The sequence below is a fragment of the Solanum tuberosum genome, unplaced genomic scaffold (assembly GCF_000226075.1).
Source record: "Solanum tuberosum cultivar DM 1-3 516 R44 unplaced genomic scaffold, SolTub_3.0 scf00095, whole genome shotgun sequence".
In the NCBI taxonomy this organism is placed as follows: domain Eukaryota; kingdom Viridiplantae; phylum Streptophyta; class Magnoliopsida; order Solanales; family Solanaceae; genus Solanum; species Solanum tuberosum.
In genome coordinates this window covers 996925-1018608 of record NW_006239021.1, presented here as the reverse complement: position 1 = coordinate 1018608, position 21684 = coordinate 996925, and the positions used below count along the sequence as shown (strand labels likewise).

Below are 21684 nucleotides of genomic sequence, written 5' to 3'. Positions count from 1 at the left end.
AAAATAACAACTAAAAATATTTAAGAATCATATAAGAAATTTAGTTGAGTTTCGTAAAAGTACCTACGTCACATAAAATGGAACAGAAGAGTAATATATATTATTTGAAAATGATATAAGAAGTGCTATAAATCACAATAAATTAACAACTTCAAAATATATTTAACAAAATCACATACAAAAAATTATATAACTCTCCAAATTTCATCGGTGTCACATAAATTGAAACAAAGAACTACTCCCAATTTATGTTATTTACTTTCCTTTTTAGTCAGTCCCAAAAGAATGTCACATTTCTATATTAAGTAACAATTTGATTATAAAATATTTATTTTACCCTTAATGAAATAATTTACAGTCATACAAATTTATATCATTCATTTTGGACCACAAATTTTAAAAGTCTTCATTTCTTTTTTAAACTCCGTGGCGAATCAAACTACCTCACATAAAATGAGACGGAGGAAGTAATATACATTGGGCCCGCTCTGGCGCGGGAACCTAATAACTAGTATATATATATATATGAACTTATAAATTTGTATTGTTAATCTTACTTCAATTTATAATATAAATTATAGTATGTCGGTAATGTTCTTATTTTTATTACATAGACGATAGACGATTCAAATACACTTGTTTTTTTTTTAAAATTTTAAATAAGCCATCACCTAGTTGTGGACCTAAGGTGTGGGGGGTTAGGCTTGATCCCTACCACATTTATTCATAACAAAGAATTACAATTAGTTAGAGAGGGACACAGACTTAATCTCTAACTTATGATGTAAGGATTAGCGTGTACAAGTTCCTTTCACACAAACTATAAAAAAAAAAAAAACACTTTTCATATATATCTCCTTCTCATAGAGGGAAATTGTCATTTATCCAAAAGTATTAAACCTTTATAGTATCCTTTGCTATCAACATATATATATTGGTGATTATCATAGAGTCAAGTTCTATATGTTATTGAAATTATTTGCAATATTGAACCACTGACTTCCAAATTTCGCTGCAATATGATTATTGCTAGTACACTCAACAGGAAGTGAGAAAGCCATAATAAAATTTTCATTGCTTCACTTTCTGGCATTGACCTGAAGGCCAAAACGTTTTATAGAATGTATAACGTCGTTATTCGATTTATGGACTTATAATATTATGTTTGCTACCACGACATGATATAACGTCTATCAACAACAGCTATTCCTTTTAAATCAAATATTACAAGAACGAAAATTAAAAATTACTTTTAATTATCGAGGAACCTAAAGTTAAATTATTCCTTAATTGAAAGAAGAAAAAGTTTTACCAACACGGGTAAGTAAGCTTATCAGATTCATCAAGTTAAGAGCAATAAAAAGAAAACCATTAAGTTAATTAATTAAATTACTTATAACTCCATCCTTTAGTGGGGTTTCTCTTTTGGAAAAAATAATACTCCCTCTGTCTCAATTTCTATGACATTTTTTGTTTTTCGAGAGTCGAACAACTTAAATTAGATCGGAAATTTGCGCCTGTAATCTTCAAAAAAAAAATTGAAATGAATTATATATTTGTAAACTACCTAAAAAGTACTATAAGTCACAATAATTGACAATTCAAAATAATTAAAAGATATATGAAAATTTACGATTAAACTCTAATTATAACACATAAATTAACCCATTTTTAAAAATATAATTAAAAAAACGCATAATTAAACAAACACAAAATAAATTAGTAAAATACTCAAATTACTGCATAGTAATTGAGTATAGTATATATACAACGTTCAAGGGTTTAACAACCCTTGATTTATTTAATACATATATTATATAATAAAATTTAACTAACACCATTGCGAAGCATTATTCCCGGTGAACCACGCAGTTGATTTAACTGATTCTGTAAAATAAGACAAAAAGAACAAAAATAAAAATAAATAGATATTAGTTATATTTTTTTTAATTAAATAACTGAAAAAATTAGTTTACGCTAGCTATCAGTATATATAAATTAAATTCTTACGTGTCACAGTTGATGGTCCTGGAGATAGGAATGTTGAGGGATACACCGCACTTGCTAGGGAGAGCTTGTGCAGCATCATCTTTAAGGTTGGCGTATCGATTCGCTGCGGCCTTAAGACAATTGCAAGCGGTCTTCCTTTCATCAGCTGACTGAGCCATACCATTTACGGTTTTCACCCCGCTGCAACATGCTGCATTAGGCTCGCCACCCTGTGTCAGGTATGAGATACATGGTGTCATATTAGCGTCTACTTGACCACAAGTGACTCCGCCCTGTTGTTCTAGCCGACCAGCTATTGCTAGCTGGACCACGGCTAGGACAACTAAAACTAGTACTATTGCAACGGCTTTCATGATGACTTGATTTAATTTAAGTTGTATGTATAGAGATATTTTTTTTTTTATGGAATGAATATAATTTTAAATTGAGTGTAGTGCATTTATACTAATTTGGAGACGGTAAACGATGAATAAAGTGTGTCACAATTTACAAATTTGTTGTGTTAGTTTGTTTTTTTCTTTGATTTAGCATATATTATGGCATGATATAGGTAGGCACTAGCAAAGATGAGAATGTTATACTAATTTTGTTTTTTTGTTTCTTTATTACGAGTGATACTGCACTATTCTCGTGGTACCTCTACATCAGCATATTTAACTCTGCTTTAATTAGATGCGTACCGAATAAACTCTCTCATATGTAACAGTTTGCAAATTACACAAGAGATCTATTGTCATTCATTAGAGTATATGTGTCAACTGTGTAATTTTTACATGAAATTAAATAAAAATGTTGTCAAAAGAAGGATCGGAGTACAAAAACCAAATCATCTCAATTTCTTGTGTGAATTTTACATATATCGTCCAAGTTTTATAAAAAAAAATTGCATATTCAAAAGTTCATGGGAAGTATTTTCCCCTCAATCTTAATTTATGTGTCATGTTTTCAATGTCGTATCTGAGAAGATAGATGAAAAACTGAGGATTGATATATTGATACACAAGTCATTCCCAAGAGAGGAAGATTCAAGTATGTTTGATATGATATATTAAATGAGGTGGAGTGTAGGTCAGTTAAAAACTCTCACATTCAAAAGATAAAGATAGCAAAATTGAGGATGCTTATAAGATTAGATGGATGTGTGGATGTACTAGCAAAGACAAGATTAGGAACGAACATATACATTGTGGCAAACCCCATTCCTCTATGATTAATATTCAGTTAATTCGAACTTGACCCCGAATGTTAAATCCAATTTTTTTTGTTCTTTCTCTTTCCTCCCTTATTCTGAAAAGGGAGAAGGGAGAAAAGAGGGGGAGAGGGAAGTAGCCTCTATAGACAAGAAGCAAGAAACACAACTGAGATGGTTTAAGCATGTGAAGAGGAGGAACACGAACGTTAAGTGAGGAGGTATGAGAGGTTGATAATATTAGGTTTGAGGAGTTATAGAGGTAGACCAAAAAAGAAAATTAATAGGGAGAGGTGATTTAATTGTGTTGTTGTATTCTTTTATTTGCAACAATTTTTTTTATTTTTGATAAAGCAATTTTAAACTTTTTCTTAATTTTTTTTAATAAGATAATTTATAGTGACAGAAATACCTATGACCTTTTTTCAAACAAGTTTCAAAAAATTGTTTTATAACTCCATGCCTCGGCCACATAAATCGCGATGGATAAGGTACAGTTAATCAAGAACAATTGATAACTCAAAATATTCTTTTAAAAGAAACCATTAAAATAATAATTAAATTAAAAAAAAATAACTCAACAACTAATGATATTAGAGTAAATGACATAAATAGTCCCTCAACTATAGGAATAGGTCTAAAATGGTCCCTGAACTATACACTTAACAGATTTAGTCCTTTAACTATTCAAAAATTTGTCAGCTTTGGTCCCTTAACTATACACTTATCGATTTTAGTCCCTTAACTATAAATTTACCGATTTTAGTCCTTTAAGTATTCACAAACTTATCAAGTTTGGTCTTTGTCCTTTTTTTTAAATACAAATAGCTTTTGTTTTTAATACGCACCATCCTTAACTTTGATAGTTTTTGTTTGAAAAACTTATCATGCATCATGCTAATCAATGCAAATTTTATTTAATTTACTCAAATTTCTTTACGTAAAATAAAATGAATAGAATAATAAAAGTGATCTATTTAAAAAATTGCAAATCTACCATTTTATAAGTTACCATTTCTGAAAAATTAAACAAATTCCGTTCAATGAAATCGTTGGAGTACCAAAACTTTTGGATTTAACGGATAATAACTTTTTTCTTTTATAATAAAGTTTAACATATTCAAGTCATTAGTAACAATAATATGCTTCATTTTATCCTCTGTTGAATAAAATTATGACTTATATTTTCTTTCCTCGTGAATTTTATTTTAAATCATTGAGGTTAAGGTTCTTCGCGTAAGGTTAATTTGAAGAAAAGTAACGGAGAGAGAACCAACAGAAAAAGTTGCTAAATAATTTAATTTCTCGAGGCATAGATTCTGTTAATATAAACCTAAGCTATTTGTATTAAAAAAATGGACAAAGACCAAACTTGATAAGTTTTTGAATACTTAAAGGACTAAAATCGGTAAGTTTATAGTTAAGAGACTAAAATCAATAAGTGTATAGTTAAAGGGGACCAAAAACTGACAAATTTTTGAATAGTTCAAGGACTAAATCCGTTAAGTGTATAGTTCAGGGACCATTTTAGACCTACTCCTATAGTTGAGGGACTATTTATGTCATTTTCTCAATGATATTATCACATAAATAAGGACATAAGAATACCTTTTTGAGATTGAAAATAAGTAGAAATTAAATCTAATAAATTAAAATTAACTGGACACGTACTGAGAAGTCATATTATTGTGCGGGACTTATTTATTGAGCCCAAAAGCCACATCTTCGGCTAGTTTGGGAAAATATCCTTTATATGCCCGCATTTATATTTTATTTTTAAAATTGAAATTAAAACAATATAACTTTTGAAAAAAAGTCGTTTAAAAAAATATTGGACTCTGGTTTAATAGTTGATCATATATTGCTTAATTTTATAGACAAAGCATTAAAATATCATCTAGTATTTATAATTGCTTACAAAATTTTAGACTGTGATCTAATGTTTTTTCATGATTTTTTTTATTTTCAAAGAAAATTTTTAGTCCACAATTTAGGAAGTACATAAAAAATATTACTATTCTAAAAAAATATTAAAAAATTTGAACTCCCAGAAGTCTTATCCCAATATCATAATTTTGGATGGTAAAGCCTAAAGTCTAGTCATGTGCGGGTCTTACTATTTTCTTGGGTCCAATAGATAAATGTTGTATAATAATACTTGTAAAGATAAAAAATAATTAAAACGGGAAGTTACACCGAAGGATCTTGAAAGTAAATGGTCTTGAAATTTTGACCTCGTGAGTAGATCTTTAAGATCAATAGTTTGAAAGTTTTATTCATGAGACAAAGCTTATTAAACTTGATATTTTGGTTTTAAAATTCCCTGTAATTGGACATCAACATCCCTACCTTATTCATTCATTCTCTCTCTAATTATTTTTCCTATTTTTCGGTATCATAAGAAAAATTATATATACATTATTTAAAATGCAAAAAATCGATGGACTAAAATTGACAGACAAAATCAATCACATCAATGATTTTATTTTTTACAAAAAGAAAATCGATAAAATCCATTAGTTTTTATTTTATTTTATTTTATTTCTTAAGAAAATTGGAGGACTTTTATTGGTTATTTTTCATTCAAAAATGTGTGAAAACTATAAACAAAAAATGAAGTGGTGTTATTGGATTTTTAAAAGAGTGATTTATTTTAAGTGGGTGTTATTGAATTTTGTTTGGGGTCTTTTGAAGAGTCTAAATCTCAAATTTTGGGGAGTTTTGAGAAGATTTAAGGTGGTTTTGGGTGAATTTTCATATTTGGGTTTAAGGTAAAAGATGAACATTTCAGATTTTGTTGAGATGCTCTCTCTAATAACTTAAGTTTTTAGATAAGATGGTCATACACTTTAACATGGTATCAGATGAGATAGAGGTCCTGGATCAAATCTCACCGCCATTCAAATTTTAAAAAAAGTATTTTTCCATGTGCTTGGCCCAATGTTCTAAAAGACTGTTGGGACTCGCCCTGAGGTGGGGCTCTAGCAAAACTCCCAGAGACTCAAGTGTGGGGCTTAGTTCTATAAGACTTACGCTCTAAGCGCCCGACTGTACGCCCTAAGCATGCACAAATCATATATTAAATTTTTTAGTTAACATTGTTGACCCTCATAATTCTTGAATTGAATGAAACTTAGTAACTTTTTAATCTATAGAGATAAGAAGATTGAGAGTAACTCAAACAACAAGTTGTTGTATCCCATCTTTACTATTTTGTAACACTATGAAGGTGATTATATATTACATAACATTTCTTTTTAAAATACGTAGCGAAATTTTATTTTTTCACTTATGATTGGTCTTCGTGGTTTTGTCATATGTCTCAAAATTATCATATTTTATTTAGCTCTTTGAAAGTAATTTTATTTATATTCATGATAGAGTGATGTTTTTATTATAATAGTTGTAAGTTTTATTGATTATTTTCTTTTGGGGTAAATCGTATAGTATGATAGAAATATCTTTCTAGAAATAATGATTATTTTATTATTAGGTTAAGATGTTAGATTATTTATACTTGTATAATGTTAGAAGTTTTATTTTCTATGAGTTTCTTTAATCTTGTTTGTAATTATTTCAAAATATTGATGTATTTTTATAATTTTGTGTTATTATATATATAGGTAAAAGAGAACCCTCGGCCCACCTACGTGGCACCACCACAAACCAGAATTTCTATTTAATTGATTTATTTCCAAAAAAACTAGCCTTACCTTTTCATGAAAATTTTCAACTTTTATGAAAAATTGTGACTTTTATGAAAAGTTGCGACTTTTATGAAAGGTTTTCACCAATCCAAAGGGTTGTAACTTTTCCAAAGAGTTGTGACCTTTCTGATAAGTAACAATAAGCATTTGTTCACACTACCCTTTGTTGTTTATAAATAGAGAAATTTCCTGCCACTATTATTTTTAGGTTTTTTCCCGCTATAGGGTAGTCAGATTCAAATACATTAATTAAGCTTCTTTTGAAGTTTGTTTCATTACTCAAAGTTTTCTTCCTCCTTTTTCATGGAGCTTGATCTTTACTATAAGTCATAGTGATTCATGTAACTATGACAATTTCTTTTTGCTATTTTGGTGACTTTTTTTTAACTCTATTAAAAATTTCGGCAAGGATGATTGAAAATTGATCTTCTCTTTTGTCCCTTTCTACAGGTTTCTTAATAAAAACAAAGAAAATTGATTTCAATTGCAATGCGACATTACTACTCTTGCACCTCTCAGTCCACGACTCATAACGTTGCTGAAATGGTTGAATTCATTACATTTGGTTCTTTAGTAAACAAAACTTTTATTTCTGCCACTATTATTTGTGGGTTTTTTTCGCTATAGGGGAGTCAAATTCAAATATATTAATTAAGCTTCTTATGAAGTGTGTTTCATTCCTCAAAGTTTTCTTCCTCCTATTTTAATGAAGCTTAATCGTTGTTAAAAATTTCATTGAGGATGTTTGAAAATTTATCTTCACTTTTGTCCCTTTCTACAGGTTTCTTCATATCTATACTTTTTGGGAAAATTGTTTGGGGGTTGTGCTATATTTGATAGCACACAACAACAAATATGTGATAACTAATACAAAACCAATGATGAAGTTTGTCAAAAGAACCAAAATGATTGCTCTCTTGCTTGCCACAATTAGTATATTATTTTGATTGTTTTTTCTTAGGTACATACATTTTGTATGTCATTGCACTCTTCCTAGAATATTAGTATAGAGACAATTAGTTCACTTCTTTTATCGCAAGTTAACTAATTTGCCATATTTATTCGTCTCTTCTTTTTGGACATAATAAGAGATCAAGTTTTCTTGAACCTAACAAATGTACAAAATACACTATAAAAAATAGTTTTTATCGGCAATAAACGAAGAGTGCTAGAGCCTTACTGACATTAATTAATTGTCATTAGATCCAATGTTGCTATAGACTTTAGGGACATTTATAGAGAGTACCAATTGCCTCTGAAAATAAATATTTAGCAACAATTAAGCTATTAATTATCGTTAAAGATCATTTTTTCGGTAGTGATAACTTTTTCTTTTGATAAATGTTTTTTTGGTTTTTTTTAATAAAGAAGTAATAACTTTTTCTTTTGGCTTCTTTCAATTAAATTTGTGAACTGTAAACTTGAATACAGTCCGACAGACTAACTTTTTGAAAAATATGTTTAGCAACATGCTTTTTTCTTCTTGATTGTTAGGAAAGTAAGGTCGTCTTTATTATTATTTGTGGATGTGGATATTTGTGAGTTCAAGTGCTTACAAAACTATAATGTGAGATATTAATATGTTATGTGTCACTTTTTTTTTTAGAATATCCATTTGTGAACAGTTCCATTCAGATGACACTTACTGATTAGATGATAATTGCATTAATTCTTTGTAAATGCATACTATAACCATAACAATAACTATGGTTCAATTCCAAATAAGTTCGGGCCGGTAATGAAACCTAAGCAATAGTAATGACTATTCTGAGAAAAATGAGGAAATTTTTTTATGATACTAACAATTCTAGGGTCATTTTTAACATATACATGATACGACATATTATAATAAAAAGAGATTGATGTAGGTTCATAAGAAAGGAACTGAAGGTCCTCCATTTGAATTTAGTTAATTATGTTCTTGTATGGACACGATGATCCACTTTACTTGAGAGTGTTGTTGTTCGATGCTTTTTGGTCTATTCTTTAACGTCTGATGTTGTTTTGTATAACTTCTTGGAATTTAGAAAATTTCATTACTCTGACCAACTATTTCCATGGATATTTTCTTAGACTTCTTTCTTATACTTAAAATCTCTCTATGATTCATAGTTCTGTATAACAAAAACGAAAATTTTAAAAATATAGCACTTTGATATTTCGTAGGAACGTTTTGCCTTAAGATAAAATGTTCTTGACAATTTAGTGTATGTGTCGAAAATACTAATATTACCGAATGATCATATATAAGCGTAATAAAATAGTTCAAACTCGTGCGAAAAACGGATAATTTACCTAGTTATACTATATTATAAATAAAAAAATTAATATCCATAGGGCTTACGCCCCACGTATCAAGGCTTACGCCTCGCCCTATACTAAGTAAAACACCCCGCCTCACGCCCGCGCCTTTTAAAACACTGGCTTGGCCTATAAAAAAAGTACTTTTAATAAACGGAAAGGGGTTTACCTTTATGCTTAAACCATTTAAACTCTTATTATAGGCAAAAGATATACGTTAAAAGCAAAAATAAGAAAACAAAGTTTATGTATTAATCGATCATTTGAACTCTTATTATAAAAAAAACAACACATTAGTTGAACAACAACATATATACTCAAATTAATTCATAGTAATTTTGAGTATGTTTACAACGTTCAAGGGTTTAACAACCCTTGGTTTATTTAATACATTATAACAACATTGAGGAAAGAATATTCCCAGAACCATCCAGCTGATTTTAACTGATTCTGCAAAAAAAAAAAAAGGAACAAAATTACTTGTCTGACGTTAATCATTTCATTAGTAAGAAAATAAAAATATAAAATCTTAATTATTTCCAATTTATTTTAAAAATAAATTCATCAGAATAAGTTGAAATAGAAGGATAGAAGTACTACAAAAAAATATTTCATATTATCAATATACATAAGTTAAACTCTTACGTGTCACAGTTGACGGTCCTAGAGATAGGGACGTTGACGGATATGCCGCACTTGCTAGGGAGAGATTGAGCAGCATCATCTTTAAGGTTGGGGTATCGATTCACAGCAGCCTTAACACAATTGCAAGCAGTCTTTCTATCATCAGAGGACTGAGCGTTACCATTCAAGGTTTTCACCCCGCTGCAGCATGCTGCACCGGGCTCGCCACCCTGTGTCAGGAATGAGACACAGGGTGCCAAGTTAGCATCCACTTGGCCACAAGTGATTGCGCCCCGTGCAACCATTGCTAGCTGAACCACAGCTAGCACAACTAGAACTAGTATTGCAATAGCCTTCATGATTACTTAATTTCTTGAATTTCTATATATTGAGATGATTTTTTTATGGAATGAATATAATTGTAAATTGAGTGTAGTGTATTTATACTAATTTTGAGACGGCAAAACGGTGGATTAAGTGCGTCATAATTTACAAAATTAGTTGTATTAATTTGTTTTTTTCTTCGTTTTAGTATATATTATGGCATGATTATAGATAGCACTAGCAAAAATGGAAATGTTATAGTACTAGTTTTGTTTTTTTCTTTAGTGCACATTTCTCGTGGGTACCTTTACATCATCATTTAACTCTACTTTGGAGTGTGGATATAGACAACTTTTTTACTGATAGAAAGTAATATAATTTAGGATCAAGCTATATACGGTAAAACCTCTATAAATTAATATTCGGTAAATTAATAATTTCTCTAAAGTAATATTTTCCTTTTGGTTCCGACTTGGGCCAATGAAACAATTACCAATTTCGATAAGATAAAGAATAATATATTTCCAGAAGACCCCTATATAAATATATGATCCCATTAATATCGTAAATTAATAATTCTTTAAAAGTACAAATATATATAAGACAATTTAGTGAAATATAATTCTATTGTGTTCTGTATTTTAAAAAAAATTAAATCTAGTTGAAGCTTATCTCTAACTTTTTTGATTGCAAAAGAGCTCTGGTGTTGTGTTTTCGAACTGCACCATAAAATTGTGAAGAGTTCTAGATGCGATAAGTATTTCCTTACGCGTAACTGGTTCCAAAGTTATAGTATCATTTTCAACTTCATCATCAACATTACTTTTTTCGATTGTGTCCACAATTTCTTTTAAGCTCTGGACCTCTGAACATGTATCATTTTCACCCAGATAATCCAACAGGTTATTGACATCCATTTTATTATGGTAACTGAGATCATTAATCATTACCTTAAGTTCATGAATACGTTTTCACAAGTGGATTCATTTAAATTCTCTGAGATTGCATCCCCAGCGAATTTTACAGTATCGAAAATAATTTGCTATTGTCTCTTGCTTAACATGTGTTGTTCAAGCAAGGATTGCAAAATTGATAGCATCCAAAACATTAATCTTTGTTGGATAAGTTTGTTCCACTTCATAACCTTCTAATATCCTACGATAATACATCTTGAAAGTTCTTATTATCCCAGCATTAGAAGGTTGAATTTTGGAAATCATGTTGGATGGCAAGAAAAACAATTTAACATTTTGTAGTCATTCAATATTTCTATTATGGGAGGGACAATTATCTACTATAAGCAAAACTCGTCTACCATGTATTTTGTGGTCAAACCAACGAATATATTCATCAAAAAGCACACTTGTCATCCATGCTCTTTTGTTTGCACGATAGTGACAATTCAATAAATATGACACATAAATTTGTAAGATACAATGATTTTAATGTATTCATTGTACTTTAAATATAATAATTTTTTTATGTGAAATCAATAAATATGATACATAAATTAGTAAGATACAATGATTTTGATATAATCAAAATTAACCTTCATTAAATCTCAAACCATTCTTTAAATTAATAAATATTAATTTATTAATTAAATAACATCTCTATAAAATAATAAAATTTCATACTCCCACCTATATTAATTTACAGAGATTTTACTGTAGTATCCTAATATTAGTATATTTATAATATATTAATTTAATATAATTTATGATTAGAATGTATAATTCTAAATACTACAGAATAATATGTAGTCATAGTAGGGCTATATAAGCACCATCTAAGAATTTTTTTAGGAAAAATTAGCAGTTAAGTCATAATATCTAATATAATTAGTCAAAACAATAACACTTTAAAATATTTATTTAAAATGTCTGAATGGTAATATTTTTAGAAAATAATATGTATTCAGATTTTATTATTTAAAATTAATTTTATTTATGAAAACAATCCTATATTAGACCAAATTCTAAACCAATAACTGTTTAAATAAATAAATAAATTAAACCAATACCCATTAACTTTCCTTCTTCATCTTTCATTTCTACCCACACTTTTCACGTTTTCATATTCTCTTTCTTCAAGGTGCTCACAAATTGTTCATCAAAATATATATTTTAATTCAAGAAATTTTCTCAATTGTTAAACAAAATCTCTTTATTAATTCAAGAGATTTCTCGATTGGCAAGGTAATTTCCATAAGTTATTTAGATTTATTTTGATTTGTTATTTAAAATCACCGATTATGGTGTATATTCCGGATTTATATATTACGGATTTCCAGTCAATTTTTTTATTTTTATGTGATTTTGTTTAGATATTCATCAAATATTTATGTATTTCAGATTTTTATTCTTTTAAACTATTTTTTTCAATTTTTTTTGTTATTTCTTTTAATTTTTCAGATTTTGTAGAATCTAGAAATTCATTTATATGTTTATTTTGTTTGATATTTAATACATTTATATTTTGATAATATCGAAATTTGCTTTTAGGGTTTTAGATTTTGGGGAAAACATCTGATTGTCTACAATGGCTGAATCAATCAGAAATTAATTGGTATTCATTTTTTTTGTTTGAAAAACAAAATCATACTGAAATATAACCTGATATTTGAAATACAAACTTAGTAAGACATATTTTGCATTTTATTTGGCTAAAGCAATATAATTTTTATGAATACATAATATATAAAATTGCGACGAATACATCACAAGAAGGGGAATACAAAATTATTGGTATTCATTCTGCGTTTGATATACAAAATGATTATTGAAATACAACCTGATTATTTGAAAATAAAAACTGAGCCAGAAAATACTTTCTGCAAATGTAAAGTGAAATAATAATATAACAAAACTGGATATTGAAATATAAATACAATTTATTTTGAATACAACTTATTCTATGTATTATGTATTCATTGTTGTTGACACCCAATTTTGACCCTCCTCGATAATAATTAATTTGCGAGTTTCTTAAATCCAAACGATTTGAAATAATTGGCTCTCTAAAATTCAAACGTATTTCAAATTATTTTAAGTAGTTTTGTTGCTTTTTTTTATTTATAATTTTTAAATAATATATATGTCTTATATAATTTTGTATATAATTAGTATAGTTTGTGAATATTCGAAGACCGCCTCAAAAGATTTCGTTAAATATTTGGTTAATTAGTGTAGTTATCTAATGGCTTATATTTTAAGTTATTTAGTTTATAATTGAGTTAATTATTCTTATTTCGTTAACATTGAGAAACTCATTAATTAGAATATATTAATCCGTCTTATCGAAAATTTAGCCGAATTAGCCAATTACAATTCAAATTGGTTGAATTAGTATTCCATTTATCTATGTAAAAATACCAAGTTGGGCCATTCTTTTCTCAATTTCCAGCGGCCCAACGTTTCACTTAATCCCAGATCCAATTCTTTTCAGCCCACTTTTGGACCAATCTTAATCCCTCAATTTCCCTTCATTAATTCAACCGTCCAAATTTTATCCTAACCGACCCGACCCAACCTCTTTTCCCCTTCTAAATTCAACGTTAACACCAAATTCCATATAGCAGGGATACAACACCCACCCGACTCCATCACTCTCTTCTTCTTTCTCGCGTGACCAGTACGCTGCCAAACCTAGAATGAGCAACAACCCAGTACTGTTCCAGCAGTACGTTTCAGCAACCAGGCACGCGAAAATTGTCTTAGCATCGTGAGATGATGCCACGTTGCGCCCCAAGGACGGGAGATCAATCACAAACGTCGATTCACCCTTTCCTCTTCCGGAATGAGTGAAATTTCAGAGAAAAGGTTGCCTCTCCTTATTTGTGAAAGATTTTTGAATTTCGAATTGGTCCCTTGTCTATCCGTTTTTCCAATCCGTTTCCCTCCGATTTGGAACCCTAATACCCTTCTATAAATATTCTTGTTCTTTTCAGTATTAAGGGGGATGGGGAGTGAAAAAATAAATAAAAAATAATTCAACTAAGGCATCCAAAGTAACTCATACCTGAAAAAACACATTTCAAAGAGAAATAGAGGAGGGACTTTGTTCTTTTTGTGTCTTTTTGGTTTGATATTCTCGCCCAAATTTCTTAGCTACTGTTCGTGTTACGAATTTCGCGTGGTGAAGGTTGTAATTCCAACTCGTGTTGTCCCTGTTTCGCTGCATATAAGAAGGTAATGCCTCCTCCATTATAATATCTTCCTTATCTCTTGTTCCGTTTTAAAGGCGATAATTTTTTTTATGTCGAAAAACTTCATTAAGTGACTGGTTCGCTATTAGTGGTTGAGTTGGTAATTTATTAATGCAATGCTCTATTACGATTTGGTTTTGATATGGAATTAATGTTATGTTATGTATTAGCATCACTTCTCCTCTCCTCCCCTGTTCGAACCCACTCTTGCTATTTTGCTTCTTGTATGCTCGCCTTAGTGTCTTCGAGTCTGTATCCTCCTATCCTCGTTGTCTCTTATAATCTAGAGTTTTATTCATTATTTTTTATGCTACTATGCTACTGTAATGCTGTTATTCTTTTCAAACTAAGGAAAAATCTTGAAAATTTAGTGATATGAAATTTGTATGTTATTTTGTTCATTTGTTCGTTAGAGGCAGTAGCCTTTTTTTATTTTTTATTTATTCTAGAGTATCATGCTTGAACCATTTTGTGTATTCATTTTGTTTAACTACTTTATATTTGTTTCCAAACCCATATTGGCTGCGTCTTGCTCTGTCTTAAGCGTAAGCCCCTCCATTATTTGTCAATACTCGTCACTCGATTTTGAAAGGAGCAAGGTCGTAAAGGCAGTTGCTACTTGTTTGTTTTGAGTTTGGAAATCCATGCTCTTGAAGTGTTAATTTCATTCAGTGTTGTCTCTTGTCAATTTACCTTCCGAATCAGCCTTGGATTGTCCTTTGTTTCAGCCTTCGTGTCAAAACCAGCTTGTAGTGTTAAGTCTCTAATCCGTTAATCATTTACCATTTTGTTGTTAGGCTGATGCATTAGAAGAGCATTAAAGCATGCCTATTCTTCCTCGCATTCTTTCATTTATTTGTAGGTGTTAAAATTCCTTTTTCGTTCTTGTATGAAAATTATATGATTTCTATGCCTTACCTTCTAAATATTATTATGATAATTAGCATATGTTAAAGCATTTGGGGTTTTTTTTAAATTATTATTGCATAGCTTGTTTACTGTCCTGTTTAGTCACAGGAGAGCATGTGATGTATATTTTTTATTTTATTTTTCATTTTGTTTGGAGTCACTGTTGGTTTTAAAAGAGAGGAAAATATTAGTTTATTTGCATTTGTCATTGTGTCAAATTAATGTTTGTTTGCTCTTTTCCTTCTTTACACCAAAACTTGGTAATATTGATTCTTATCAAAAAGCATGTTTCGACCCACTTGCTCTCTGTTAGTCACCCTTGCTAGGATATATTTGCTCTTTAATGCTTATCCTTGCCTTATTGTCTTGCATGATTGAATGCACAAAACATGTAGTCATTAGTTGACTATAGTCTGGTCATTGTATTATGGGAAACTTTAAATAAGATATTGATTCATTTATCACTGGAGTATTAAAATTGTTTGAATTTTGACCGTAGCTTTAGTGGTCTTGGAACATTAAAATGTCATTTGTGTATGGATGTAAGACCCTTGGTGACATACATTATCTTTCATTGTGCTAATATTATAATATGATAGTAGATAAATATTAGAATATGTTAGTATATAGATTTTAGAATATGGTAGTATAATAAATTTTAGAATATAGTAGTATAATAAATTTTAGAATATAGTAATGTAATAAATATTAGAATATGATAGTGTATAAATTTTAGAATATGGTAGCATATAAATTTTGTTTTATTTGGGTGTTTTCTTTATATTATTCATAACTCTTACTTACTGATTCTCATTTTCGTGTTTGCATGTGAAATTTGTCCGGGTTCTCACGGACCTCATCCTTGCATTTTCCTTTGGGCTACGGAAGTCCAATTCCTCTTTATCCGAGTTGGATTCCCAAAAATTGACGTGCAGATCTCAGAGTGGAAAGAATTCACAACAAATTGAAAAGTCAAAAAATTGGGCCAAAGGCCCACTCTCTACTTCGAAATTGTATTTTGCTATTTTTGGGCATAAGCCTTTTTATTGTAATTATTATTAGTTGTTAGTTATTAAGACAGGTACAAGGAGACAAGAATTGGGCCAAACGCCCAAAGAAAAAAAAATTTCAAAGATTAGTTTAGAACAGGTACTAAATATTGGGTCTTTGGTCCGGAAACAAAAATTAGGCCCAAATACTGGCCCAGGCGGACAGAAAAACCAGATTTGGGCCCAAATCTCTTTCCCTCTTCGTTTTATTATATTTATTTGTTGTTACTTTCCATTAATCTTAAGTCCAACAATTCAAATCTCCGAAAGAAGTCCATTTTGCTTTTAAGAAATAACTAAACCAATTATCTCTTAACAAAACTCAAAAAATAAATTTTGCAAATTATATCACTTGAATAGTATTCCCGTATTTCCTTCTTTTTTTCCTTTTAAAACGGTTCTAACTACAAAAACAGTTCATTTTTACAATTCAAGCTAAGTTAAAATTATTTTAGCCAAATAAATTAATTGTCGGATAATCGCATTAGCGGATATTCTAGGTGCTTCAAAAACCTTCCTAGAATATTAATAGGAACCTCGAACCCTTCTTTAAATATTTTCAATCGATTTCCTGTTTTTATCGTTTGAAAAAATTAGTTTTCTTAATTTTACTTAAAAAATTAACTGGCGACTCTTAAAACCAGTCTAATTATATTTTCCTAATAAAACAGAATGACGACTCTGCTGTGAAATTGAATTTATCTAACCTTAAGATTAATTATTTGGCTATGTGTTTAACTGTTTACTTGTTTAAATTAACGTATCTTATATTAATTGTGGCATTCATGGCACCCGATTCCGCCAAACGGCAAATAGATTGCATTAGGAAAAAGGCGGTTACGTTGCTTACCACGGCTGTCCTTCAGAAAAAAAACACAAGTCAAATTTTTTGAAAGTGATAAACGTATAGTTGGCTTGTGGTCATCCAACGTCGTTTATTAGAGTAGAGCGAAACCAAATCCAAACCTAGAGTAGAGCGAAACCAAATCCAAATCTAAGCATTAACCTAAGACGGCTTAATACCCAAGGCGTATTAAGTCCATTAGTAAAACTGCCAAAAATCATGTCCAAGGTCCACGACCTAACGACATATCATATTATTTGACATTTGAAAGATGTGTGTGTGGAAACCTAATTGTTACCTATTTGGGGGAGGGAGTCTTAACTGTGCTTTGTTTTGTAGGTATGGATCGATTTCCCAAATTTGACATGGTGGTGAAAGCTCCGGTTCTACTCAAGATATGGTACAATGACCTCACTGTGGTTCATAAAAGGGCCCTCAACAAATATATAGGAGCCCTAACAGAACTCATTAATATGGTTGGGTGGCCCGAACTGATTGAAGTCTTTACGGGTTATTGGGACAACGAGAAAATGGTGTTTCGATTTGGAACCATGGAAATCACCCCGACAATTGAGGAAATTCGAGACGGAATAGTCACAATCGGTACAGGGCTTGAAAGAAGAGTGAGAAAACAGGAACACATCTTAATCCCTAACAAGCCTACTCTCGATGATATTATAAATTGGCTCGGATTAAGAAAGGATTACGCCTTCTGGGCCGATGGTTCTAGCGTTTCTTTCATGAATCTCTATGTTAGATTCGGGAATGCAACCTTTTATGGGAATTACAATCAAGAGTTCAGGGTTACCTTCAGAGAATGGTACGGGATCTGACCTTTGGCATTCACTATCGCGCTATTAGGCACTATGGTTTTTCCTCAAGGCCCGAGCCTCAGCATCAACACCCGGGTAATAATGCTGGCACACACTCTCTTCCACGGGCATCTGAACCAAGGGTAAGTGAAGTATTATCTTATCGCGCCTGTTATCCTGTCCGACGTGTACCGTGCTTTGGAAAAATGCAAGGAAGGACATCGCTACTTTCAGGGTTGTAATCTCCTCCTCCAATGGTGGATACTGAGCCACTTAGCGAAATGACACGGGACGCAAAAGCTACACACCCTCGATGATAATAATGCTCTCAAGGGTTTGAATGATATGTTGTTTTGGATAGATTTAGAAAATAGGAGAACTAGAGGAAGATGGACTCAGATTTTCTCCGAGTTGAGAGAAGAAAATATCCAGTGGATATTCGACCGTTTCATCTCGAAAAGATGCCATAGTACGGGGCGGCAGAAAACTTGTGCTTCCTCTACCAGGTATTCGAGGTATCCGTCTGTATGCGCCCATCCGGGTCCTGAGGCAGTTCGGAAGAAGACAAATTACACCCCTAGAAGCATACTACCGTATCTATGTGTTCGACATCGGGGATGATAGAGTGCCTGAGGCTTCAGAGATGCTGAAAGAATGGAAAAGAGCAGTGCAAATGAAAAAGGACACCAACGCCGCGGACCGATTCAATGCTGGGTACGATGAAACCTACAAAGATTGGTTGAAGGGAAATATACAAGGTATCTCTTTCTCAGTTCCAAACATTTATCGCAGTGTAGAGGACAAAGAGTCCAAAACATTGATAGAATTAAGAGAGGTAAGAAGAGAAGCCCAGGAAATGCACGAGGAGTTTCTCCGAAAGTAAGAGGAGAATAGGTACACCCTCGAGAGCTTAACTCAAGAATTAGAAAGCCTGAGAAGCGATTTGGGAGAGCTTAACTTATGGATTGGAGATAAGAAAAGTGGAATGTGTCTTGAAGACTGGGAAGAGAAAGGCCGCCGGAGCGAATGATACTTGTTAATGATTCAATATAGGCTTCAACATCTCATGGCACAGAACAAGAGGAGCAGATCAGAGGCGGGGCCATCGGGAGCGTCTTAGCGGATTTCACCCCTGCGTGGGTCTTGCTATATGTACTTATTGTCATTTACCTCTGCGTGGGCTTGCCTTTCTTGTATTTTGGTACTCTTTTCAATGACCCATGTGTGGGCCTTTCCTTTGTGTTTTTTCGTTTATTCCCTACTTCCCCTGCTTATTTTCGCTTCTTGTACATCATTTTATATGTGAAATTTGCTTTGGGGTAACAAAATGGTTCAATTCTACACATACATCTTTCAAATACGCTAGGCCTACCCTTGGCACAAAAGGGCACCCTACTTGTTTAAACTGTTTATGTGGTATTGTTGCTTTGACTGAGGACATTTTTAGCCCACTTTTTGTCAAAATTTTCTGAAAATGCCAAATACAAGTCACTACCAAAATGTCCAACCAAAATTCCACGAGTCTTGAGTTTCTCAGCCAGAAATAAAATCCTACTACCAAATCCAAAAATGTTACTCTATCATCTCAGGAAAGGTGAAATTGCTGCTAGGATGGAAAAGGGCAATAATGTCGAAATGAAAACGACTGAGGAGAGTCTAAGGATGAAACTGCGTCGACTCAAACAAGAGATTCGAGAGATAGGAGAAAAAAATAGAAGTAGAATTAGCCACCGCAGCTGCGCAAGCCAAAAGGGCAGCACTGGACGCAGAGTTTGCGGCTAAGATGGCAAGATATGCTATCATGAACGAGGAGACTGTTGCTATGCGGAAGGAGCATGATGCTTTCAACAATGATATAACCCTGAGGCTTCAAAAACTACATGAAAAATACCCTTTCTTCAACCAAGAGGCCACCAACAGTGGTCCTGAAGGCACTGGACCTGAATCTGTTGAAGAGGAACTTGAGGAGGAAATTGTCTATAGACCTCCTTTCAAGGGACGGTGGAAAGAAGAGAATGAGAAAACCGCCCCCAAAACGTATGAGTTCGCCCCCCGTTGCTAATACGGCAGTCAGAGGAAGGAGCTTCGGTGAAGGCACCATCTATCTTTTAGGAGCTTTCTTATCTGTTTTTCACATTCCTTGTAATCATCAGAAATGAATGAATGAAAATGAAAATTTCCTTGTATTCGAACTACGTAGGGCCTGAATTCTCCTTCGGAGATACGTAGGCAGCCTTTCAAGGCCCGGCCCCTATCTTTTTAAAATTTTCCTTTTCCCCCTCTTTTATTCTATAAGGAAACATTGAGTTCAGATCAACAGATGCCAGAAGATGCAGCAAGAAGACCTTTGCTCACCGCAATTTAACTTTTCTGAGTCACTAGCCCCAAAATAAAACGAGCAAATTCCTGCTAGTTCAAAAAAATCAGTCCCCCTTATTCGTGTGTTAACATGTTCTCAGACAAAGCAATTTTTATGTGTTTATCTGCTTTCTATGTGATATCTTGCATTATTCATCCAGAACTAATACTGACAGATTTGCCTTTGAGTTGTTTTGCCTACAGGTAGTTAGAACTGATCTGTGTTGATACACTGGCCGATCATCCCTATTTTACCAGATCAAAAGGGCCTACAGATTCCTTTCCCAGCCAAAGTCCAAAGGAAAGCAGCAATGAGTGATAACAACGAAGAAATCGACCTTACTGATGTCGTGGTAGCTCATCCCGTCCTTGCCGATCAGAATGAACTGATCATGCAGTTGATGCAACAAATTGCTGAGATGAGAGTCGAGATGCAGAGAAAACAAGATTTGCCTCCTCCGATTTTTACTTTCAATGCGCAATTAGACGGAAGACCTCCAGCTCAAATTCCCCCTCCTAACGTGGAACAAGCTTAGAACCTGCCTTTAAGTCCTGCTCGTAATCCCTCCATCATTGACCTTACCACCCAAAACCCCCATTACGCTTCAACCTCCTACCAAACACCACCCCCTCCTCAAAATACCAACCCTCAAGCAGCATTTCCTTCCCCCAATGCAAACCACCAAACTGGCCTACCCCCTCAAAGCCAAAATGTTAACCGCCCGCACATTTTCCTCCATTACCAAAATCAACATACCAACTCCCAGACTTTCCCTCAAAATTACCAAGCCACTCAAAATGCCCAAAGTCCCTCCATTGCTCCATCACTACCACAAAAAGGCACCTTCCAAATACCAGTCCCCAACGAGCATGACGCTCATGGTTCGAAGCTCGACCACTATGAGGAGAGGGAGAGAAAGTGGAGGTCAAAGGAAGAGGCCGCCAAGATAGATGTGAAAGAGGAAATTAGAAAAACCATGAAGGAGTTGAACTGCATTCCTGAGGTCGCCGGGTTGAGTTACGAAGACCTGTGCATTCATCCGAATTTGGATCACCCGGGAGGGTTCAAGGTGCCAAAATTTGACATCTTCGGAGGAACGGGGAACCCCTTAGCACACCTGAGGGCCTACTGTGACCAACTCGTGGGAGTTGGGAGAGACCAAGCTATGTTAATACTGCTTTTTAGCCGAAGTCTGAGCGGAGAGGCTCTGGAATGGTTTACGTCTCATGAAACGAGACAGTGGTCTAGCTGGAAGGCTCTGGATAAGGACTTCATCGAACGATTCGCCTACAATGTGGAGATCGTTCCTGATCGCTACTCCTTGGAGAAGTTGAAACAGAAGTTGACCG

The 21684-nt window shown here is 32.5% G+C and overlaps 2 protein-coding genes across 2 annotated transcripts; both read right to left on the bottom strand.

Annotated features, from left to right (window-relative positions):
• Window positions 1-1719: 1719 nt before the first annotated feature.
• LOC102596757 (non-specific lipid-transfer protein 1-like) lies at window positions 1720-2413 on the bottom strand. The gene is made up of 2 exons (XM_006347893.1): window positions 2011-2413; window positions 1720-1887 (listed from the first exon to the last, which is right to left on the bottom strand). The coding sequence occupies exons 1-2, from the start codon at window positions 2361-2363 to the stop codon at window positions 1878-1880; spliced, it is 363 nt and encodes a 120-aa protein (XP_006347955.1). The 5' UTR covers window positions 2364-2413; the 3' UTR covers window positions 1720-1877.
• Window positions 2414-9554: 7141 nt separating this feature from the next.
• On the bottom strand, window positions 9555-10209 carry LOC102596423 (non-specific lipid-transfer protein A-like). The gene is made up of 2 exons (XM_006347892.2): window positions 9853-10209; window positions 9555-9657 (listed from the first exon to the last, which is right to left on the bottom strand). The coding sequence occupies exons 1-2, from the start codon at window positions 10188-10190 to the stop codon at window positions 9648-9650; spliced, it is 348 nt and encodes a 115-aa protein (XP_006347954.1). The 5' UTR covers window positions 10191-10209; the 3' UTR covers window positions 9555-9647.
• Between the last annotated feature and the right edge of the window lie 11475 nt (window positions 10210-21684).

Bases quoted from the DNA above. Each gene is read 5' to 3' on its own strand.
- LOC102596423 (XM_006347892.2), bottom strand. From the start codon at position 10,190: ATGAAGGCTATTGCAATACTAGTTCTAGTTGTGCTAGCTGTGGTTCAG.
- LOC102596757 (XM_006347893.1), bottom strand. From the start codon at position 2,363: ATGAAAGCCGTTGCAATAGTACTAGTTTTAGTTGTCCTAGCCGTGGTC.